At 31.6% G+C, this 22312-nt stretch overlaps 1 protein-coding gene across 2 annotated transcripts in view; it reads right to left on the bottom strand.

Moving 5' to 3' along the window:
* Nucleotides 1-356: 356 nt before the first annotated feature.
* The window catches only part of LOC129914419 (relaxin receptor 1), a 61880-nt gene continuing 39924 nt past the window's right edge, over nucleotides 357-22312 (bottom strand). For both annotated transcript variants that reach the window (XM_055993670.1, XM_055993671.1), the window contains 4 exons: nucleotides 4369-4440; nucleotides 871-1859; nucleotides 638-814; nucleotides 357-584 (listed from right to left, as the gene is read on the bottom strand). In XM_055993670.1, coding sequence (XP_055849645.1) covers nucleotides 523-584; nucleotides 638-814; nucleotides 871-1859; nucleotides 4369-4440 — 1300 coding nt within the window. In that variant the 3' untranslated portion in view covers nucleotides 357-522. The remainder of the gene's footprint in view (nucleotides 585-637; nucleotides 815-870; nucleotides 1860-4368; nucleotides 4441-22312) is intronic.

Below are 22312 nucleotides of genomic sequence, written 5' to 3'. Positions count from 1 at the left end.
CGATAGTTTGATAGTTTTTATTCGATAGTTCCCATCACAAGTTGCTGATGCTTCGGACAAGTTTCTTTATAGAATGCAGAAGATACCTACCTCTTGCCCATAAGCTTTAGACAGGAAATGGAGAGGAGGTTCTTCTATTTGATGTATCGAAAATATTTGGTTAACTATCTAAGGCTACGGTTTCGATTAAAGTTATTTAGACTCGAGGAATTGAGCGAATAGTGTGGAAAAATGCCATTGAATTCAAAATCAGACTTCCAACATGTATGGCAGTTCAAAACGTATTACAGTGGATTTTTTTTTAAATAAGAAAAGTTTACAATTACAAATAAAATTTAATATTTTTTTTTCTTACATCAATATATTATTGTATATTATATTCCAAAGCATTTTTACCATACATAAATACATCTAATTAATTTATGACTAGTAAATAAATTGTTTTGTTCTTTTTTTCTTATCTAAATACAATATGAAACCATTTGTAATACAAAAAATACACTGCAAAATACTGTAAAGTCTTCATGTACTTTGTGTTCTGGTTGTATTGTACAGCAAAGGTATTCCCTTACTTTGTGTGTCATCTAGAATAAAGTTAAAATTAATATAAATCGATGATTTTTTTTCATAAGTTTACCTGGATTTGATCCTGTTCCCGTAGCTGAAGCTTCCATTTTCTTTCGCGCTGTGAATTTCTGCCAACCACGCAAAAGTATTTGTTTTCTATATTTGGGTGTAGTAAATGTATACAACAGTGGATTAACAGCTGAATTGAGTGGCAAAATAAATATAATAAGCCATCCGTAAGTGTCATCTGCAAGACATAACTTTGTTTGAATATACAGAGTTTAAGAGTAAATTAATTCAAACCTGATATGTGGTAACGAAAGAAAGCCCAAATTTTCATAACTATAATTGGCGCCCAACACATGACATCTGTCAAAACTATGAAAAAGAATCTTACAGCAAATTCACAATCCAATAGTGACAACGGTGTAGCTTTTCTAGTTCTGCAAATTGACACCATAAGAGCTGTGTACAAAACAATTATCGACATCAACAAGAAAAAGTTCATTCCAAGAAATATAAATGCTGAATACTGCCATCCCAATGGATACGGTTCTTGCATGTGCAATGGAAAACAAGTTCCTGAATAAGTTCCATAAAACATCGTACTTGATCGCCAAAATACAGCTGGTGCAATAGCTACTCCAGCACCAATCAACCAAATCAAAAGTAAAGAAATGAAAATATTTTTTGGATTCAAGCGATGATGGGCACGAAATGGATGTGCAATTAATAAAAATCGTTCCAATGACATGAAAGCTAAGATCAGCATTGATACTTCCGATGAGGTCACAGCTAAAACACCAATAGCAGCACATTTCCACGAACTGATCCAATCTCGAGCCAACTTATGGTATTGATTGCGAAAACGATAGTCTTGAATTGCAATGCAGAATAAATAGAAACCCATAAGAATGTCGGATAGAGCAAGATTCCGAATGACCATAGTAACTCCACGATTTTCATCACGATAAATGAATCTTCCCCAAAGAACCATCAGGTTTCCAATCAAAATAATACATGCCATAATCCATGTAGAGTATCGTAGTACTGGTTTTGTTAGAAGGTCTTGAAATGAAGACACTCCATCCGAGTTTGGTTTACAATTTCGCACTTGTAGTGCCATCGAACAAAAGTAGAATTTTTCAAAAACAATGTATTTGAGATTGGTAATTTCGGCGATAGCATGGAAGTTTATATTTTGAAATGGTATTCCATTTAAATTGAGGTAAGATAGATTAACATTGATCAAAAGTTCAGAGCTGATAGTGAGTGATGTATGACCAAGCCAGCTGAAATAAAAAAAAATAATATAAATAGAATATTAACAAAGTTTTAAAAATTGATCAATATGATTTTCTATTTTAAGACTTTTTAGAAAATTGAATTTAACGAGGGCAAATAGACCACCTCCTTAATACAATTATAACTTCTTGTTCTATTGGTTTCGTGCTAAAAAAAATAGAAATATGGAAAAGTTCAATAAAGAAGTTTTCGTCATGCAGTCCATTGATCCATTCGTACACTGAGATAGGGCCTAATAAAATGGATAAGCGAATGGGTTGAAACTTGGTACAGATGATTTTTGCGTGGTATCCAAGACCCGTTATATCTTAGCCTACGCATTAAGATAAAAAAGTAACAAATACATTTTTTGTATATTTTCGAAAAAAAATTCAAGGGTATATCTACTCCTGGCTGAAAATAAATTAATTTTAAAAAAATTCTTCCAAGTTCATGGAGTGAGACATCAAAAGCTCTATTCATAACTGAAAACCAAAATTTTCTTGGAGGTCTGGTTGCTGAGTTATTTGTATTCAAACATTGTTTTCCTACATTCGGAGGCAGATATCTGCATCACTATCTCTAAACAAGTTTTTGTTTACAAAAATATGAGTTCACAATATATATTATTTTTTTTCTTCATTCGGAATATTTTCGGATCAAAGAGTCGAAACAAGTTTTGGTTTGTTTTCAGATATGAGATCACAGTTAACAGGCCTATGCATTCAGCTAAAAAAATTACAATGTTATTTTTTTAAGATTTTCGAAAATTTTCCAAGGGGTACCCCTTTTCTAAAAAAATGAAATTTCCAAAAATTTTCTGCAAATCCATGGAATGAGACATCAAAACAAAGGACTCTTTAGACTCTATTCATAACTGAAAGCCAAAAGTTTGTAGGAGTTCGGGTTGCTGAATTATTTACAATCGAAGTATATTTTTTTTGTTTCTTCATTCGGAATCAGATATCGGATCGGATCAAAGTCTCAAAACAAGTTTTGGTTTACAGATACGAGATCACAGTGAACAGGACTATGCATTCAGAAAAAAAATTACAAATTTATTTTTTTAAGATTTTCGAAAATTATATCCAAGGGGTACCCCTTGTCTAAAAAAAAACGGAATTTTCAAAATTTTTCTCCAAATCCATCGAATGAGACATCAAAAGAAAGGACTTTTTAGACTCTTTTAATAACTGAAAACCAAAAGTTTGTAGGAGTTCGGGGTTGCTGAATTATTTGCAAAAAATACAAATTTATTTTTTTTAAATTTTCAAAAATTATCCAAGGGTTACCCCTTGTCTGAAAAAATGGAATTTTAAAAAAATTTCTCCAAATCCATCGAATGAGACATCAAAAGAAAGGACTTTTAAGACTCTATTCATAACTGAAAACCAAAAGTTTGTGGGAGTTCGGGTGGCTGGATTATTTGCATTTTTTTTTTCAAGATGCAGAAACAATGTGTTTTTAAATCGTGGCAACCTAATGGTTTGCTCATTTTTGGGTTGTGAATTCTACACTAATGTTTTCATAATAACAACATCTGCATTTGCCCGCATAATTTTTACTTTTTAGACAAGATAGATATTGGTAAAGGCCTACTGAGCACCTGGTAACTCTTACTTCTGCAGAGCAATGGGGCAGACATTCTAGCACGTTTTGTTTCTTTCAATGAACGTATGGCGGAATCTTATTCTATAAGATGCATGAATATATCAAATTTTAAAACATAACAAAATTAAAAATATTTAAGGCCCATTTGCTGAAACGGAACTTAAATCTTTATGTGAAACATAAACCCTTAAACTCTACATAGTCGTTTGCACGAACTTCAAATTGTGTCAAAAATTTCTCTAAGTTTAACATAACTTAGGGGCAAGAAATAGTAGAACCTAAGGGTTTTATGTTTTACATAAGAAATTTTAATTGAGCAAAAAACCATATTATCCCTTAAAAAATGATTTTGTCCATTAAATTAACATCTGTTATTGATTTAAGAATGGTAAACTCACTTTTTAACATGTTAACCATGGTAAAATTGGCTGCATAAATGTTTATAGAAGTGTTTATCAATTATCTGTCACTTATTGTGACACACAAACACATTTACAAAAAAAATCCTTCACATGAATAATTTTTGTTTAAAAAACCAGACACTTATTTTTTGCCACTTTCACTATTATTTAACTATTTTCTTCAATAAAAACCACAAAATACCAACATTGTTTAAAAATTTCAGCTTGATTGCTCAAAAACAAATAAAATTTACTGACGTTTGTATCGATTTGAAGTTTAAATTTGAAGTTCTCAGCGATTTCTCGCATGAAAGTAAAACATTGCTAGGTTGAACATATATATTTTTTAGAAACTTAGAATAAACTAAGAAAAACATAAAGGCTATGTTCGTCCTAGCTATGATTCAATTTTACGATCAGTATGAGCAAATGGGCCTAAATAACTAAATAAAAGCTTTAATAAAAATAAATCGTTTTAATGACAACATTTGTGTATTTTACTTACAGTGCGTCCAATAAATTATTCCTTGCAAATGTTTCAGCCGATAAGGATTTTAAAGGATTCCCCATCAATTGTCTAAGAAACAAAAAAGAAAGATTTTTATTTAAATTTAAAATTTAATCAATAAAGTAAATAATGCGTGAAATGATCAATTGTCAAAATGTATGGTAATGTCTGGTTCTACTTTCGTGTGCCATAAGAATTTACATAAAAAAATGCTGCGTAGACACAAGTTAACATAAAAATGCCTGATTTAAAAATCGATAAATATCAGATAATTGAAATTATTGACTGTCAAATGATGTCAAGACGAGAATGATAGTTGTTCAATCTTGTTTAGGAATAAACTTTATCCATTCAATTGGGCAACTTATTGCTTTCTTATTTTTGACAAAAGGGTATAACAAAAAATAGAAATTTATATGCGACCTTCAAATTATCTTTTTTTTTTTTTTGTTATGTGCAATGAAGTTGAAATTGATTGGCAATATTTTGAGTACTTTATGGTGTTTCAATACTGATTTATGTGGTACGGGAACTTGTGTTTTTTTGTGCGGATAAGAAGATAAAACATAAACCCTTTCTTTAAAAAACTTTGTTAGATATTACCAATTCTCCATGTTAAGATAGTCGTCTTGAGTGATTTCATATTACAGACTATAGATTTCGTGAAATTTAAATCGTGATTCAGTAGCGTAACTAGCCCTTTGGGGGCCCTGTATCCACATTTTCTTGGAGGCCCCCTTCATCTCCTAGACGTGGATACAGCCTTAAGCCTTAACAACATTGCACAGTGGGTACCCTCCCATACAAAGTGCGGTCAAATACATAATGACCATTTTTTTTTTTAATGAAACGCCTGTATTATCATTTTATATGATTTCTTATTGCAAAAAAAATGCATCAAGTCAGTTTTTTTTAAATTTTTTTCATTTTGAAGAAAAATAAAAAAAGGTAAAAAAAAAATGGTTAATGCCGGATATGGAACCTGACTGTCAGTCGAGCACCTTACCCTTACACGGTGATCTTGAAGACGCGGCAGGTTTTACAAAAATAGACCCCAAAAGTGATGATGCAGGATTGTTCGGACTGATTTCAGGATTCTAAATATGTAAACTTCAAAATCGTACCTGATCCCTTTTTTTAGTTATAAGCATTTTTGTATACACGGGAGGGCATTTTGACTTAGAATGGGGAAAAAATTTATAAAAAACATCGAAAAAAGACATTTTGGTTTTGTATATGTTTTTCGAAAGCTATAATATTGTTCTTGAACTAAGTCTTTAATTTAAGTTGGCTGAGCAAATATGTTCTGAGAAATTTAATTTCAAAAACATAATTTTAGAAAAAAAAAATTTTTTTTTCAAGTTTATTTTTTTCCATTTTTTTAAATAAAAGGTACAATTTTTTTACATAATTCAATGGTCTTATAAATTTCTAGTGGAAAACAAAAAACCACATGCTTATAAGTATTTTAGTTTTTGAGATTGGAGGAAAAATGTATCGCATCCCCAGAATTTTTTTTTCATCCTAGGCTATTGATTATGTCATTCAGAAAGGAATTAAGACGTTCACGGGTTTTTTATAGCAGGAATCGTTCAATGGGTTATAAGAGAAGATAAAACCGCGGAGTGCTATTAAATGAGAGGGTAGAAATTGAAGATAAGGGTGGAAAAGCCCCTTTTTTGGTTTTTTCAATATATCTCGTAAGCCGAGCAAAATTTTGATACATTGCATTTAAAACTTTTGTACAGAATTAAATTCCCTATTAGAATAATGTTTTTTTTTTTTTAAATTAAAAAAAAAATTCCATACCAAAACAGCCGAAACAATGATTAAAAAAATATCAAAAAATTCGTTTTTTTAGTTTTTTTGCTTTTTTAGTTGTATATTTTTTTTGGGTTGAGATAGGCATAAACCTTGGTCTAAAGAAAAAAAGAAAATTAGATTTCCTTCAAAATGCTGTGCTCACTTAACTTTTTCATTGAAAATTAACCGAAGTATGGCCATTTGAATCAATTTTTTTTTTCGAATTTTTAGTTTTACTCAAGTAAAACAGAAACATTTGAGGGGAAAGTACGATAACTTAAGAACCAAGAATTAATAATGAGATTTTGTACAGGGGTTAAATACAATCATTGTTGACTATGGGAGGGGGGTCTATCTCCCCCCGTTTTGGCGGGAGGGTCAATTTTCTAAAAAAAATATTTAAAATTTAAAAAAGTTATTAAAAAACAACAGCAACACTTAAAGATATGATTGATACTTTTTTCAAAAGCTAATGCTAATACACTTAATGCTAATTTTAAAATAAAGTTATTTTTATCAAATGTTTTTGTTTAATATCCATAACAATTTAGTACTGTTAACAATTTTTTAACACCTGTTATCAATATCGCAAGTTCACCCCTTATTACTGCAGCGATAAAAAAAACTGTACCTTTTTTTATATACCGACTTTGAATGGCTATTACGAAATGAAAAAAGGGGTAACCGTAAAAGTTTTTTTGGTTTTGGTTCGATGGGAGATTGTAGAATGTTGTTTAATCATTGGATTTTAAAAAACTGACATTTACTTTTTTTTATTTTTGACCTATGGCGGTACCCACTGTGCATTGGTTCGAAAAGCGAAAATTTGCAAACGCATTTTTGTATTGTTTTCCGGACTGTTTTGCAGAAATTTGAAGTAAACCAGACCGAAATGAAATGCTGAAACCTCGATTTTGCAGCTGGACTAGTTTTCTACAAAATCGGGAATGTAAGCGATTCATTTCGGTCTAGTTTACTTCAAAATCTGCAAAAAAAAATTTAAATTTTGCAAAACGCAAAATGAGACATGTCTCATGAGAAATTTCTAATGAGACATTTCTCATGAGACATGTCCAATGACGAATGTCTTATGATAAATGTCTCGAGATAAATGTCTCGAGATAAATGCCTCATGATAAATTTCGCATGATAAATGTCTCATGATAAATGTTTTGAGATAAATGTCTCGAGATAAATGTCTCGAGATAAATGTCTCATGATAAATGTCTCATGATAAATATCTCATGATAAATGTCTCGAGATAAATGTCTCGAGATAAATGTCTCATGATAAATGTCGCATTATAAATGTCTCATGATAAATAACTCGAGATAAATGTCTCGAGATAAATGTCTCATGATAAATGTCTCATGATAAATATCTCATGATAAATGTCTCGAGATAAATGTCTCGAGATAAATGTCTCATGATAAATGTCGCATTATAAATGTCTCATGATAAATGTCTCATGATAAATATCTCATGATAAATGTCTCGAGATAAATGTCTCGAGATAAATGTCTCATGATAAATGTCGCATTATAAATGTCTCATGATAAATAACTCGAGATAAATGTCTCGAGATAAATGTCTCACGATAAATGTCTCTCGATAAATGTCTCTCGATAAATGTCTCACGATAAATGTCTCTCGATAAATGTCTCTCGATAAATGTCTCTCGATAAATGTCTCACGATAAATGTCTCGCGATAAATGTCTCTCGATAAATGTCTCACAATAAATGTCTCACGATAAATGTCTCTCAATAAATGTCTCTCGATAAATGTCTCACGATAAATGTCTCTCGATAAATGTCTCACGATAAATGTCTCTCGATAAATGTCTCCCGATAAATGTCTCTCGATAAATGTCTCGCGATAAATTTATCGAGATAAATGTCTCGAGATAAATGTCTCAAGATAAATGTCTCGAGATAAATGTGTCAAGATAAATGTCTCGAGATAAATGTCCCATGATAAATAACTCATGATAAATGTCTCATGATAAATGTCTCGAGATAAATGTCTCGAGATAAATGTCCAATGATAAATGTCTCATGATAAATGTCTCGAGATAAATGTCTCATAATAAATGTCGCATTATAAATGTCTAATGATAAATGTCTCATGATAAATATCTCATGATAAATGTCTCGAGATAAATGTCTCGAGATAAATGTCTCATGATAAATGTCTCGAGATAAATGTCTCACGATAAATGTCTCTCGATAAATGTCTCTCTATAAATGTCTCACGATAAATGTCTCTCGATAAATGTCTCTCGATAAATGTCTCACGATAAATGTCTCTCGATAAATGTCGATAGATAAATGTCTCTCGATAAATGTCTCACGATAAATGTCTCACGATAAATGTCTCACGATAAATGTCTCACGATAAATGTCTCATGATAAATGTCTCATGATAAATGTCTCATGATAAATGTCTCGAGATAAATGTCTCATGATAAATGTCTCATGATAAATATCTCATGGTAAATGTCTCTCGATAAATGTCTCACGATAAATGTCTCTCGATAAATGTCTCACGATAAATGTCTCTCGATAAATGTCTCTCGATAAATGTCTCTCGATAAATGTCTCGAGATAAATGTCTCATGATAAATGTCTCATGATAAATATCTCATGACAAATGTCTCTCGATAAATGTCTCACGATAAATGTCTCTCGATAAATGTCTCACGATAAATATCTCATGGTAAATGTCTCTCGATAAATGTCTCACGATAAATGTCTCTCGATAAATGTCTCACGATAAATGTCTCTCGATAAATGTCTCTCGATAAATGTCTCTCGATAAATGTCTCGAGATAAATGTCTCATGATAAATGTCTCATGATAAATATCTCATGGTAAATGTCTCTCGATAAATGTCTCACGATAAATGTCTCTCGATAAATGTCTCACGATAAATGTCTCTCGATAAATGTCTCTCGATAAATGTCTCTCGATAAATGTCTCGAGATAAATGTCTCACGATAAATGTCTCATGATAAATGTCTCATGATAAATGTCTCATGATAAATGTCTCGAGATAAATGTCTCATGATAAATGTCTCATGATAAATATCTCATGGTAAATGTCTCTCGATAAATGTCTCACGATAAATGTCTCTCGATAAATGTCTCACGATAAATGTCTCTCGATAAATGTCTCTCGATAAATGTCTCTCGATAAATGTCTCACGACAAATGTCTCACGATAAATGTCTCATGATAAATGTCTCATGATAAATATCTCATGATAAATGTCTCGAGATAAATGTCTCGAGATAAATGTCCCATGATAAATGTCTCATGATAAATGTCTCATGATAAATGTCTCGAGATAAATGTCTCTCGATAAATGTCTCGCGATAAATGTCTCTCGATAAATGTCTCTCGATAAATGTCTCACGATAAATGTCTCTCGATAAATGTCTCTCCATAAATGTCTCACGATAAATGTCTCTCGATAAATGTCTCTCGATAAATGTCTCTCGATAAATGTCTCACGATAAATGTCTCTCGATAAATGTCTCTCGATAAATGTCTCTCGATAAATGTCTCACGATAAATGTCTCGCGATAATTGTCTCTCGATAAATGTCTCACAATAAATGTCTCACGATAAATGTCTCTCAATAAATGTCTCTCGATAAATGTCTCACGATAAATGTCTCTCGATAAATGTCTCACGATAAATGTCTCTCGATAAATGTCTATCGATAAATGTCTCTCGATAAATGTCTCGCGATAAATTTATCGAGATAAATGTCTCGAGATAAATGTCTCAAGATAAATGTCTCGAGATAAATGTGTCAAGATAAATGTCTCGAGATAAATGTCCCATGATAAATAACTCATGATAAATGTCTCATGATAAATGTCTCGAGATAAATGTCTCGAGATAAATGTCTCGAGATAAATGTCCAATGATAAATGTCTCATGATAAATGTCTCGAGATAAATGTCTCATAATAAATGTCGCATTATAAATGTCTAATGATAAATGTCTCATGATAAATATCTCATGATAAATGTCTCGAGATAAATGTCTCGAGATAAATGTCTCATGATAAATGTCTCGAGATAAATGTCTCACGATAAATGTCTCTCGATAAATGTCTCTCGATAAATGTCTCACGATAAATGTCTCTCGATAAATGTCTCTCGATAAATGTCTCACGATAAATGTCTCTCGATAAATGTCGATAGATAAATGTCTCTCGATAAATGTCTCACGATAAATGTCTCACGATAAATGTCTCACGATAAATGTCTCACGATAAATGTCTCATGATAAATGTCTCATGATAAATGTCTCGAGATAAATGTCTCATGATAAATGTCTCATGATAAATATCTCATGGTAAATGTCTCTCGATAAATGTCTCACGATATATGTCTCTCGATAAATGTCTCACGATAAATGTCTCTCGATAAATGTCTCTCGATAAATGTCTCTCGATAAATGTCTCGAGATAAATGTCTCATGATAAATGTCTCATGATAAATATCTCATGACAAATGTCTCTCGATAAATGTCTCACGATAAATGTCTCTCGATAAATGTCTCTCGATAAATGTCTCACGATAAATGTCTCTCGATAAATGTCGATAGATAAATGTCTCTCGATAAATGTCTCACGATAAATGTCTCACGATAAATGTCTCACGATAAATGTCTCACAATAAATGTCTCATGATAAATGTCTCATGATAAATGTCTAATGATAAATGTCTCGAGATAAATGTCTCATGATAAATGTCTCATGATAAATATCTCATGGTAAATGTCTCTCGATAAATGTCTCACGATAAATGTCTCTCGATAAATGTCTCACGATAAATGTCTCTCGATAAATGTCTCTCGATAAATGTCTCTCGATAAATGTCTCGAGATAAATGTCTCATGATAAATGTCTCATGATAAATATCTCATGGTAAATGTCTCTCGATAAATGTCTCACGATAAATGTCTCTCGATAAATGTCTCACGATAAATGTCTCTCGATAAATGTCTCTCGATAAATGTCTCTCGATAAATGTCTCGAGATAAATGTCTCATGATAAATGTCTCATGATAAATATCTCATGGTAAATGTCTCTCGATAAATGTCTCACGATAAATGTCTCTCGATAAATGTCTCACGATAAATGTCTCTCGATAAATGTCTCTCGATAAATGTCTCGAGATAAATGTCTCACGATAAATGTCTCATGATAAATGTCTCATGATAAATGTCTCATGATAAATGTCTCGAGATAAATGTCTCATGATAAATGTCTCATGATAAATATCTCATGGTAAATGTCTCTCGATAAATGTCTCACGATAAATGTCTCTCGATAAATGTCTCACGATAAATGTCTCTCGATAAATGTCTCTCGATAAATGTCTCTCGATAAATGTCTCACGACAAATGTCTCACGATAAATGTCTCATGATAAATGTCTCATGATAAATATCTCATGATAAATGTCTCGAGATAAATGTCTCGAGATAAATGTCCCATGATAAATGTCTCATGATAAATGTCTCATGATAAATGTCTCGAGATAAATGTCTCTCGATAAATGTCTCGCGATAAATGTCTCTCGATAAATGTCTCTCGATAAATGTCTCAAGATAAATGTCTCTCGATAAATGTCTCTCCATAAATGTCTCACGATAAATGTCTCTCGATAAATGTCGATAGATAAATGTCGATAGATAAATGTGGATAGATAAATGTGGATAGAAAAATGTCGATAGATAAATGTCGATAGATAAATGTCGATAGATAAATGTGGATAGATAAATGGGGATCGATAAATGTCGATAGATAAATGTCGATAGATAAATGTGGATAGATAAATGTCGATAGATAAATGTCGATAGATAAATGTGGATAGATAAATGTGGATAGAAAAATGTCGATAGATAAATGTCGATAGATAAATGTCGATAGATAAATGTGGATAGATAAATGTCTCATGATAAATGTCTCACGATAAATGTCTCTCGATAAATGTCTCTCGATAAATGTCTCACGATAAATGTCGATAGATAAATGTCTCTCGATAAATGTCTCTCGATAAATGTCATTTATCGAGAGACATTTATCGTGAGATAGATAAATGGGGATAGAAAAATGTCGATAGATAAATGTCGATAGATAAATGTCGATGGATAAATGTCGATAGATAAATGTGATAGATAAATGGGGATCGATAAATGTCGATAGATAAATGTCGAAAGATAAATGTCGATAGATAAATGTCGATAGATAAATGTGGATAGATAAATGTCGATAGATAAATGTCGAAAGATAAATGTGGATAGATAAATGTCGATAGATAAATGTCGATAGATAAATGTGGATAGATAAATGTGGATAGAAAAATGTCGATAGATAAATGTCTCTCGATAAATGTCGATAGATAAATGTGGATAGATAAATGTCTCACGATAAATGTCTCTCGATAAATGTCTCACGATAAATGTCTCTCGATAAATGTCGATAGATAAATGTGGATAGATAAATGTCGATAGATAAATGTGGATAGATAAATGTCTCTCGATAAATGTAAATGAGAGACATTTATCGTGAGACATTTATCATGAGACATTTTTCTATCCACATTTATCTATCGACATTTATCTATCGACATTGATCTATCCACATTTATCTATCGACATTTATCGATCCATATTTATCTATCCACATTTATCTATCCACATTTATCTATCGGCATTTATCTATCGACATTTATCTATCCACATTTATCAATCGACATTTATCTATCCACATTTATCTATCGACATTTATCGAGAGACATTTATCGAGAGACATTTATCGCTAGACATTTATCTATCCACATTTATCTATCGACATTAATCTATCCACATTTATCTATCGACATTTATCTATCGACATTTATCTATTCACATTTATCTATCGACATTTATCTATCCACAATTATCTATCCACATTTATCTATCCACATTTATCTATCCACATTTATCTATCGACATTTATCGAGAGACATTTATCGCGAGACATTTATCGAGAGACATTTATCGTGAGACATTTATCGAGAGACTTTTATCGAGAGACATTTATCGCGAGACATTTATCGATCCACATTTATCTATCGACATTTATCTATCGACATTTATCTATCGACATTTATCTATCCACAATTATCTATCGACATTTATCTATCCACATTTATCTATCGACATTTATCGAGAGACATTTATCGAGAGACATTTATCGTGAGATATTTATCGTGAGACATTTATCGAGAGACTTTTATCGAGAGACATTTATCGCGAGACATTTATCGATCCACATTTATCTATCGACATTTATCTATCCACATTTATCTATCGACATTTATCTATCGACATTTATCTATCGACATTTATCGAGAGACATTTATCGCGAGACATTTATCTATCGACATTTATCGAGAGACATTTATCGTGAGATATTTATCGTGAGACATTTATCGAGAGACTTTTATCGAGAGACATTTATCGCGAGACATTTATCGATCCACATTTATCTATCGACATTTATCTATCCACATTTATCTATCGACATTTATCTATCCACATTTATTTATCCACATTTATCTGTCGACATTTATCTATCCACTTTTATCTATCGACATTTATCTATCCACATTTATCTATCCACATTTATCTATCGACATTTATCGATCCACATTTATCTATCCACATTTATCTATCCACATTTATCTATCCACATTTATCTATTCACATTTATTTATCCACATTTATTTATCCACATTTATCTATCGACATTTATCTATCCACTTTTATCTATCGACATTTATCGATCCACATTTGTCTATCCACATTTATCTATCGACATTTATCTATCCACATTTATCTATCGACATTTATCGATCCATATTTATCTATGCACATTTATCTATCCACATTTATCTATCCACATTTATTTATCCACATTTATCTATCGACATTTATCTATCCACTTTTATCTATCGACATTTTATCGATCCACATTTATCTATCCACATTTATCTATCCACATTTGTCTATCGACATTTATCTATCGACATTTATCTATCCACATTTATCTATCGACATTTATCGATCCACATTTATCTATCCACATTTATCTATCGACATTTATCTATCCACATTTATTTATCCACATTTATCTATCCACATTTATCTATCGACATTTATCTATCGACATTTATCTATCGACATTTATCTATCCACAATTATCTATCGACATTTATCTATCCACATTTATCTATCCACATTTATCTATCGACATTTATCTATCCACTTTTATCTATCGACATTTATCCATCCACATTTATCTATCCACATTTATCTATCCACATTTGTCTATCGACATTTATCTATCGACATTTATCTATCGACATTTATCTATCCACATTTATCTATCGACATTTATCTATCCACTTTTATCTATCCACATTTATCTATCGACATTTATCTATCCACTTTTATCTATCGACATTTATCGATCCACATTTATCTATCCACATTTATCCATCGACATTTATATATCCACATTTATCTATCGACATTTATCTATCGACATTTATCTATCCACATTTATTTATCCACATTTATCTATCGACATTTATCGATCCACATTTATCTATCCACATTTATCTATCCACATTTATCTATCCACATTTATCTATCCACATTTATCTATCGACATTTATCTATCGACATTTATCGATCCACATTTATCTATCCACATTTATCTATCCACATTTATCTATCGACATTTATCTATCGACATTTATCTATCCACATTTATCTATCGACATTTATCTATACACATTTATCTATCCACATTTATCGAGAGACATTTATCGTGAGACATTTATCGAGAGACTTTTATCGAGAGACATTTTTCGCGAGACATTTATCGATCCACATTTATCTATCCACATTTATCTATCGACATTTATCTATCCACATTTATCTATCGACATTTATCGATCCACATTTATCGATCGACTTTTATCTATCGACATTTATCTATCCACATTTATCTATCGACATTTATCTATCCACTTTTATCTATCGACATTTATCGATCCACATTTATCTATCCACATTTATCTATCCACATTTATCTATCGACATTTATCTATCGACATTTATCTATCGACATTTATCCATCCACATTTATCTTTCGACATTTATCGAGAGACATTTATCGCGAGACATTTATCGAGAGACATTTATCGTGAGACATTTATCGAGCGACATTTATCGAGAGACATTTATCGTGAGACATTTATCGATCCACATTTATCTATCCACATTTATCTATCGACATTTATCTATCCACATTTATCTATCGACATTTATCGATCCACATTTATCTATCGACATTTATCTATCGACATTTATCTATCCACATTTATCTATCGATATTTATCTATCCACTTTTATCTATCGACATTTATCGATCCACATTTATCTATCCACATTTATCTATCCACATTTATCTATCGACATTTATCTATCGACATTTATCTATCGACATTAATCTATAAACATTTATCTTTCGACATTTATCGAGATACATTTATCGAGAGACATTTATCGAGAGACATTTATCGTGAGACATTTATCGAGCGACATTTATCGCGAGACATTTATCGAGAGACATTTATCGTGAGACATTTATCGAGAGACATTTATTGAGAGACATTTATCGTGAGACATTTATCGATCCACATTTATCTATCGACATTTATCGATCCACATTTATCTATCCACATTTATCTATCGACATTTATCTATCCACATTTATCGAGAGACATTTATAGAGAGACATTTATCGTGAGACATTTATCTATCCACATTTATCTATCGACATTTATCTATCGACATTTATCGATCCACATTTATCTATCCACATTTATCTATCCACATTTATCTATCGACATTTATCTATCCACATTTATCTATCGACATTTATCTATCCACATTTATCGAGAGACATTTATAGAGAGACATTTATCGTGAGACATTTATCGTGAGACATTTATCGAGAGACTTTTATCGAGAGACATTTATCGCGAGACATTTATCGATCCACATTTATCTATCCACATTTATCTATCTACATTTATCTATCCACATTTATCTATCGACATTTATCGATCCACATTTATCTATCCACATTTACCTATCGACATTTATCGATCCACATTTATCTATCCACATTTATCTATCCACATTTATATATCCACATTTATTTATCCACATTTATCTATCCACATTTATCTATCGACATTTATCTATCCACTTTTATCTATCGACATTTATCGATCCACATTTATCTATCCACATTTATCTATCGACATTTATCTATCGACATTTATCTATCTAAATGTCGATAGACATTTACCGCGACATTAATCGAGAGACATTTACCGCGAGACATTAATCGAGAGACATTTATCATGAGATATTTATCATAAGACATTTATCATGAGACATTTATCTCGAGACATTTATCATGAGACATTTATCATGAGACATTTATCATGAGACATTTATCATGAGACATTTATCGTGAGACATTTATCGTGAGACATTTATCGTGAGACATTTATCGAGAGACATTTATCTATCGACATTTATCGAGAGACATTTATCGCGAGACATTTATCGTGAGACATTTATCGAGAGACATTTATCGCGAGACATTTATCGAGAGACATTTACCGCGAGACATTTATCGTGAGACATTAATCGTGAGACATTAATCGAGAGACATTTATCGCGAGACATTTATCGTGAGACATTTATCGTGAGACATTTATCGATCCACATTTATCTATCCACATTTATCTATCGACATTTATCTATCGACATTTATCGATCCACATTTATCTATCCACATTTATCTATCCACATTTATCTATTGACATTTATCTATCGACATTTATCTATCGACATTTATCTATCGACATTTATCTATCGACATTTATCCATCCACATTTATCTATCGACATTTATCGAGAGACAATTATCGAGAGACATTTATCGTGAGACATTTATCGATCCACATTTATCTATTGACATTTATCGATCCACATTTATCTATCCACATTTATCTATCCACATTTATCTATCGACATTTATCTATCGACATTTATCTATCCACATTTATCTATCGACATTTATCTATCCACATTTATCTATCGACATTTATCGTGAGACATTTATCGAGAGACATTTATCTATCGACATTTATGAAGAGACATTTATCGCGAGACATTTATCGTGAGACATTTATCGAGAGACATTTATCGCGAGACATTTATCGAGAGACATTTATCGTGAGACATTTATCGAGAGACTTTTATCGAGAGACATTTATCGCGAGACATTTATCGATCCACATTTATCTATCCACATTTATCTATCGACATTTATCTATCGACATTTATCTATAGACATTTATCTATCCACATTTATCTATCCACATTTATCTATCGACATTTATCGATCCACATTTATCTATCCACATTTATCTATCCACATTTATCTATCGACATTTATCGATCCACTTTTATCTATCCACATTTATCTATCGACATTTATCTATCCACTTTTATCTATCGACATTTATCGATCCACATTTATCTATCCACATTTATCCATCGACATTTATATATCCACATTTATCTATCGACATTTATCTATCGACATTTATCTATCCACATTTATTTATCCACATTTATCTATCGACATTTATCGATCCACATTTATCTATCCACATTTATCTATCCACATTTATCTATCCACATTTATCTATCGACATTTATCTATCGACATTTATCGATCCACATTTATCTATCCACATTTATCTATCGACATTTATCTATCGACATTTATCTATCCACATTTATCTATCGACATTTATCTATACACATTTATCTATCCACATTTATCGAGAGACATTTATCGTGAGACATTTATCGAGAGACTTTTATCGAGAGACATTTTTCGCGAGACATTTATCGATCCACATTTATCTATCCACATTTATCTATCGACATTTATCTATCCACATTTATCTATCGACATTTATCGATCCACATTTATCTATCGACATTTATCTATCGACATTTATCTATCCACATTTATCTATCGACATTTATCTATCCACTTTTATCTATCGACATTTATCGATCCACATTTATCTATCCACATTTATCTATCCACATTTATCTATCGACATTTATCTATCGACATTTATCTATCGACATTTATCCATCCACATTTATCTTTCGACATTTATCGAGAGACATTTATCGCGAGACATTTATCGAGAGACATTTATCGTGAGATATTTATCGAGCGACATTTATCGAGAGACATTTATTGAGAGACATTTATCGTGAGACATTTATCGATCCACATTTATCTATCCACATTTATCTATCGACATTTATCTATCCACATTTATCTATCGACATTTATCGATCCACATTTATCTATCGACATTTATTTATCGACATTTATCTATCCACATTTATCTATCGACATTTATCTATCCACTTTTATCTATCGACATTTATCGATCCACATTTATCTATCCACATTTATCTATCCACATTTATCTATCGACATTTATCTATCGACATTTATCTATCGACATTAATCTATAAACATTTATCTTTCGACATTTATCGAGATACATTTATCGAGAGACATTTATCGAGAGACATTTATCGAGAGACATTTATTGAGAGACATTTATCGTGAAACATTTATCGATCCACATTTATCTATCCACATTTATCTATCCACATTTATCTATCCACATTTGTCTATCGACATTTATCTATCGACATTTATCTATCGACATTTATCTATCCACATTTATCTATCGACATTTATCGATCCATATTTATCTATCCACATTTATTAATCCACATTTATCTATCGACATTTATCTATCCACTTTTATCTATCCACATTTATCTATCGACATTTAACTATCCACTTTTATCTATCGACATTTATCGATCCACATTTATCTATCCACATTTATCTATCGACATTTATATATCCACATTTATCTATCCACATTTATCTATCGACATTTATCGATCCACATTTATCTATCCACATTTATCTATCCACATTTATCTATCCACATTTATCTATCGACATTTATCTATCGACATTTATCTATCCACATTTATCTATCGACATTTATCGATCCACATTTATCTATCCACATTTATCTATCGACATTTATCTATCCACATTTATCGAGAGACATTTATAGAGAGACATTTATCGTGAGACATTTATCTATCCACATTTATCTATCGACATTTATCTATCGACATTTATCGATCCACATTTATCTATCCACATTTATCTATCCACATTTATCTATCGACATTTATCTATCCACATTTATCTATCGACATTTATCTATCCACATTTATCGAGAGACATTTATAGAGAGACATTTATCGTGAGACATTTATCGTGAGACATTTATCGAGAGACTTTTATCGAGAGACATTTATCGCGAGACATTTATCGTTCCACATTTATCTATCCACATTTATCTATCCACATTTATCTATCGACATTTATCGATCCACATTTATCTATCCACATTTATCTATCCACATTTATCTATCGACATTTATCTATCCACTTTTATCTATCGACATTTATCGATCCACATTTATCTATCCACATTTATCTATCCACATTTATATATCCACATTTATTTATCCACATTTATCTATCCACATTTATCTATCGACATTTATCTATCCACTTTTATCTATCGACATTTATCGATCCACATTTATCTATCCACATTTATCTATCGACATTTATCTATCGACATTTATCTATCTAAATGTCGATAGACATTTACCGCGACATTAATCGAGAGACATTTACCGCGACATTAATCGAGAGACATTTACCGCGAGACATTAATCGAGAGACATTTATCATGAGATATTTATCATAAGACATTTATCATGAGACATTTATCTCGAGACATTTATCATGAGACATTTATCATGAGACATTTATCATGAGACATTTATCATGAGACATTTATCGTGAGACATTTATCGTGAGACATTTATCGAGAGACATTTATCTATCGACATTTATCGAGAGACATTTATCGCGAGACATTTATCGTGAGACATTTATCGAGAGACATTTATCGCGAGACATTTATCGAGAGACATTTACCGCGAGACATTTATCGTGAGACATTAATCGTGAGACATTTATCGAGAGACATTTATCGCGAGACATTTATCGTGAGACATTTATCGTGAGACATTTATCGATCCACATTTATCTATCCACATTTATCTATCGACATTTATCTATCGACATTTATCGATCCACATTTATCTATCCACATTTATCTATCCACATTTATCTATTGACATTTATCTATCGACATTTATCTATCGACATTTATCTATCGACATTTATCTATCGACATTTATCCATCCACATTTATCTATCGACATTTATCGAGAGACATTTATCGAGAGACATTTATCGTGAGACATTTATCGATCCACATTTATCTATCGACATTTATCGATCCACATTTATCTATCCACATTTATCTATCCACATTTATCTATCGACATTTATCTATCGACATTTATCTATCCACATTTATCTATCGACATTTATCTATCCACTTTTATCTATCCACATTTATCGATCCACATTTATCTATCCACATTTATCTATCCACATTTATCTATCGACATTTATCTATCGACATTTATCTATCCACATTTATCTATCGACATTTATCTATCCACATTTATCTATCGACATTTATCGTGAGACATTTATCGAGAGACATTTATCTATCGACATTTATGAAGAGACATTTATCGCGAGACATTTATCGTGAGACATTTATCGAGAGACATTTATCGCGAGACATTTATCGAGAGACATTTATCGTGAGACATTTATCGAGAGACTTTTATCGAGAGACATTTATCGCGAGACATTTATCGATCCACATTTATCTATCCACATTTATCTATCGACATTTATCTATCGACATTTATCTATAGACATTTATCTATCCACATTTATCTATCCACATTTATCTATCGACATTTATCGATCCACATTTATCTATCCACATTTATCTATCCACATTTATCTATCGACATTTATCGATCCACTTTTATCTATCGACATTTATCGATCCACATTTATCTATCCACATTTATCTATCGACATTTATCTATCGACATTTATCTATCCACTTTTATCTATCGACATTTATCGATCCACATTTATCTATCCACATTTATCTATCGGCATTTATCTATCGACATTTACCTATCTAAATGTCGATAGACATTTACCGTGACATTAATCGAGAGACATTTACCGCGAGACATTAATCGAGAGACATTTATCATGAGATATTTATCATAAGACATTTATCATGAGACATTTATCTCGAGACATTTATCATGAGACATTTATCATGAGACATTTATCATGAGACATTTATCGTGAGACATTTATCGTGAGACATTTATCGTGAGACATTTATCGAGAGACATTTATCTATCGACATTTATCGAGAGACATTTATCGCGAGACATTTATCGTGAGACATTTATCGAGAGACATTTATCGCGAGACATTTATCGAGAGACATTTACCGCGAGACATTTATCGTGAGACATTTATCGTGAGACATTTATCGAGAGACATTTATCGTGAGACATTTATCGTGAGACATTTATCGTGAGACATTTATCGAGAGACATTTATCGCGAAACATTTATCGTGAGACATTTATCTCGGGACATTTATCTCGACATTTATCATGAGAATTTTCTCTCGAGCCATTTCTCTCGAGACATTTCTCATGAGACATTTCTCTCGAGACATTTCTCTCGGGACATTTCTCATTGGACATGTCTCATGAGAAATTACTCATTGGACATGTCTCATGAGAAATGTTTGAAGAGATATGAGACATGTCCCATGAGTTTCACTTAACCGGCCAGGAGCTGACTGTCGATGTTAACTCTACGA

Source organism: Episyrphus balteatus, chromosome 3 (genome assembly GCF_945859705.1).
Source record: "Episyrphus balteatus chromosome 3, idEpiBalt1.1, whole genome shotgun sequence".
NCBI classification, from domain to species: Eukaryota; Metazoa; Arthropoda; class Insecta; order Diptera; family Syrphidae; genus Episyrphus; species Episyrphus balteatus.
This window is presented reverse-complemented; position numbering and strand designations above follow the sequence as displayed.